This window comes from Hermetia illucens, chromosome 4, assembly GCF_905115235.1.
Source record: "Hermetia illucens chromosome 4, iHerIll2.2.curated.20191125, whole genome shotgun sequence".
Classification (NCBI taxonomy): domain Eukaryota; kingdom Metazoa; phylum Arthropoda; class Insecta; order Diptera; family Stratiomyidae; genus Hermetia; species Hermetia illucens.
Window position 1 is genome coordinate 35,508,340 of NC_051852.1, and position 4,356 is coordinate 35,512,695.

Consider the following 4,356-nt stretch of genomic DNA (forward strand, 5'->3'; position numbering starts at 1 on the left):
GGTTGGACTACGTGGTTGGGAGTCCGGGGAGAGGTTCCGCTTCGTGTGGCGTCGGCGAAGGACACGGACGGACGGGTGAAGGCTGGGTTCGTGATAGGACGACCAGCGGGGCGGGAGGTAGTTGAGGGGAGAGGGCGGGAGGGAGGGGCACGTTTTTGTGCGTTCCTCCTTGCCACCACCTGGATGAACCGTGGGCACTTGCGGTAGTTGGCGGGGTGGTCGTTGCCCCCGCAGTTGTCACACTTCGGTGCCTGCTCCACTGTTTTGGCGCATTCGCCAGGGCCGTGTAGTTGGTCACACTTGACACACCTGTAGGTGAGGTGGCAGTTGGTTGCCGCGTGCCCGATACGCTGGCAGTTCTTGCACTGCAGCACTTGTTTATTTTGGATTTGTTCGAATCGAACAACCATGTGCTGTACGGCTTTCACCTCGCGCAGCTGCTCCTCGTTGAAGGTTGCATCAAATGTGACCAACCACAAGTCGAGGTTCACATTATTGTTCTTTGCCCAGGTGGTGGCAAAGGGTTTCGCGCTCAGGGTGCTTGAGACTCCCTGAGCTTTTAATTCATCGACGATCTCCTGAGGGGAGAACGTCGAATCGAGGGCCTCGTAGGATGAGGCTGGTCGTCTTATCCGATGGGAGGGTGTATGTGAAGAACTTATTGTTGTTCTCCACGAGCACCCTCTTGGCGGTGGCGTAATCCTCAGGTGTTTTAGTTAGGATCTGGTGAGACCCACCTGATTTCTTTATCAGGTAGTTGTTGGGGAGGGCGCGGGATATGTTTGTCTTGGTGACTTTGAAAGTAGCCACGTCTTCGACTACTACTAATGGAGGAATCTTTCGACTTACCTCCTTTTTTCCGGGGGCTGCAGTGGCTGGCCTCGGTTGTTGATGTTGTTGTGGCTTTGGCGCTGGCGGTTTCGGGACGACGGCGGGCTGCCGCTTCCTCGCTTCGCCGAGGGACGGGAACGCTGCCGGGCTTGACCCGGATGGTAGGGCGAGTGGTGCCGGAGTTGGTTCCTCGGTGGTGGTGTCCATCACCTCGGAAGTCGCTGTTGGCGCGGCAGGCGCTGTTGGCGTGGCAGGCGCTGTTGGCGCGGCAGGCGCCGGAGGGGCGCCGGAAGTCCCGAAGGTTCGGGAGATTGTGGCCTCCAGCGACTCGATGACGGTCGCCAGATGCCGGTTCTCAGCGCGAGCCTCCTTAAGCTGCTTCAGTAGCAGCTTGTTCTGCTTGCGCAGAGCGACCGACTCGCGGATCTCGGTGACGGATACGGCACTTCGGACCGTCTCGTCTGAGCTAGCCTGCGAGTCGGACTCGCAGTCGCTTGAGAGCGTAGTTTCCGACGCGGTCTCCGTTCCGTCGTCGGAGTTTAGCGGCTGGTTGTCGCTTGTCGGGCTGTCCGTAGCCTTACGCCTCTTTTTGCGGGTCACCTTAGTGAACCCGTCAGTTTCCGGCGCACTCATTGTTTTTACACTTTTAATTTCACTTTTGGAAATTTCTTATTATTTTCACTTATTATTGTTTTTAATTTTCACTTACTATTATTGTTTTTTCCACAACTGTTTTTATCGCTTTGTTTCGAACCGAATGTTTGCAAACACTTGCCAGAGAGGTTTGAGAAAGAAAACTCAGCTCCAATAAGTCGACTGTCTCAGCCGAGAGTTGGAAGCACACTGATCTTGACTGTGAAGAGTTGAACTGATGAGTCTTGTCGGTTAAATATTAAGAACGTTGGTGTTAGTGGGCGGTTTCTGTGTTGCTGATAGATGAGTGATGGTATTGGTGAACGATTGAGGAGTTGCCTGTTGATAGTTGGTTATATTGGGGGGAGGCTTGTGGGATGACTGTTGATAATATTGGTGGACGGTTACATGGGTGAAGTGGAAACTGGGTTCGTGTTGGTGACTTGTCGATGGTGTCGATATTTCATGTTGATTATGCCAGATTTCCAGAATTTCTTCGTTGTCTAGTGCTTCAGGGTCATCAATGTCAAGAAGAAATATGAGCCGAATGTTGTGGCTCATCAATCTCTTAGCTTCCGAAATCTGATGCAGGTGGCGCTCAAAGTCAACCAATTTTGACTTAGAGTCGTTTTCCACCTCGGTAGAGGCATCTATGAAAGTAGCCAAGGGGCTGCTCACTGCGATGAAGGGTCGTCGCTTTCCCCAGTGGGGGGAATCCTTTTGTAAGGATCCATCTCTTGTCCTGGGGGGATATGGACCTTTGGTCCACATTACGACATATCGTCGGAACCCAATAAGAAGGCTGGAAATGCCTATGAACTGTAAACACGTAACTAACTAAACTAAAGCAAGATAAAGCAAAACTACTAGAATTACAGAATTGCAACAACTACTACAAAAATTTGTAATATCACTCACGGGGCAGGTTGTGCAGATTAATTTTCATTGGAATTAATTCCATTATAACATTTTTAGTGCCATTTGATTGTCACGACAAATAGAATAACGTTTGTTTGTTGCTGTAGTGCTGCCATATTAGGTTCTTTAGTAGTTACTAGTCCAATCTTTATAAACGTTTCTAAAGTTTGGCAGTGAGTTCATTGCCATTAAACAATGGGCTCGTCACTGTCGTTTTTTTGCTGCCACAATTAATTTCTGTGTGGGTCGATTCATGTAGTTCGTGATTTAGCCGTTACCTGTAGTAGTGCTATCCGGCTGGTTACGCGTCGGTGCGGGTCTCAAAGGGGCGTCAGCTGTTCCTGTAACCACAGAACGAGTTAGTATAGCTGCAGTGTCCGGTTCCTATTTGGGATCACCTTAGATGACTGCCCGAGAAGTGTCAGTTGAAATTGTTGCTTTTCATATTTGAATATGTATTCACGTGTGAATCGTTCATGCTTTCTGCACACTCGTCTTTCATATATTCCAGAAAATGCATACGGTGAAAGTCGATGAGGTAGTACAATCGTCAAAATTCATTGATAATCTCGCAAACAACGCTTTAGCGTGTATTCACTTTTTCATAGGGAAAAATGATGCTTTTTCCTTAAAATCATAAATTATATATTTGTTTCAAGGAGTAGTCTGTTCTCCTCCGCTCCAGAATTTCTACTTGCTTCCTAGCAGGCTCGCCTTATATTCAGGAGTCGTTCGGTTGAGGCGGGCAGCGCTCTAAGTTCTGCAGGCTGTGTTTTGTAAAATGAAAAACCTTTAACCCTATAGCCTGCAATTCCAAATCGCTTCTCACGTCCGAAAAAAGAAAACACTTAAAGTTCTTCTTTTCCACTTTATTTAAAATTTTATTTCATATTACATTATTTACGTTCGCCTGCTTTAGGTCTAGGTGAAGACTTGGGTCTGCGCGCCCGGCGGTTCAAAAAACACTACACTCAATTGATCGAATCAACGCATCACTTCACCTATTCCGCCAGCAACTTTGTTTCCGGAAGCCAGTGCAAGTAATTACATAACAAAAACTTGCACTGACCTTCCGTAAACAACAACAGAAGCAGCTATTGACCATGGTCGGCCTGAACATTTTTTAGTTCGGTTTGTTGCACTATCGGTTGCATACACAATTAAATAACAAAAGTGCCTGCTTGCCGAAAATGACCTAACAGATATTACCAATCTATTTTTATTATGATGATGATCGAGGATTCTTTAACCCTTTTTTCGGCTGCGGTATCCTATTCGCATCATGATTTCACCTTCACGAAACCCCAAGGGAGTTGGAGGGAGCGCGAGAGCAAGAGCTCGTTGGCCATTAGTCGATTCTCGGAAACAGTATTCAACTTATATGTCACAACAAAAAAATAGTGAATTGAAATCCATCTAAAGAAAGTCGTCTCAATCCACCGTGAAAATCTTCTGCTTTCGTACATCGGTCAACTTCAACTGCGATCCGAGCCGAAACTGCGAACAAAATCTCAAAAAACTCCACTCCGTTCAGTCCATATTTTTTAAGTACGGCTGCAAGTCGAGCACGGAGGGCGGTGCCAACCGATCATACCCAGTAAAACCTCCCAAAACTCCACTCGACTCTGTTCTTCCTTTTTAAGTACGGCTACAAATCGAGAGCGGTGCCATCCGTAAACACCCATCAAACGGCAGCACTTGACGAAGTTCGGCAAAAAACTTTTCTCTACCAACAATTTCTTTGTTTTTTAGCTGTTGGGAGTCCTGGTGGTGCTCATACTGATTGGAATGGCTAAAATTTAATAGGTCTGATGAAACTGAATATTTCTAGTCTCAATAGAAAGTCTTTGGCAACTTAGTAAAACTCTTTGAAGTTGCCTTCGAATTTTTTTTCTGCAATTAGCAATAAAAAAGCTTTTATTACTATCTTCTACCTATTTTTTTTTATCACGATATCAAAATCGGCCATCGCAT

General features: G+C 46.7%; 1 protein-coding gene across 1 annotated transcript; it reads right to left on the minus strand.

Moving 5' to 3' along the window:
• Positions 1–564: 564 nt before the first annotated feature.
• LOC119653467 (max-binding protein MNT-like) lies at positions 565–1,464 on the minus strand. The gene has a single exon (XM_038058084.1). It carries the CDS (start codon positions 1,462–1,464, stop codon positions 565–567), a length of 900 nt encoding a protein of 299 aa, XP_037914012.1.
• Between the last annotated feature and the right edge of the window lie 2,892 nt (positions 1,465–4,356).

Bases quoted from the DNA above. Each gene is read 5' to 3' on its own strand.
- LOC119653467 (XM_038058084.1), bottom strand. From the start codon at position 1,464: ATGAGTGCGCCGGAAACTGACGGGTTCACTAAGGTGACCCGCAAAAAG.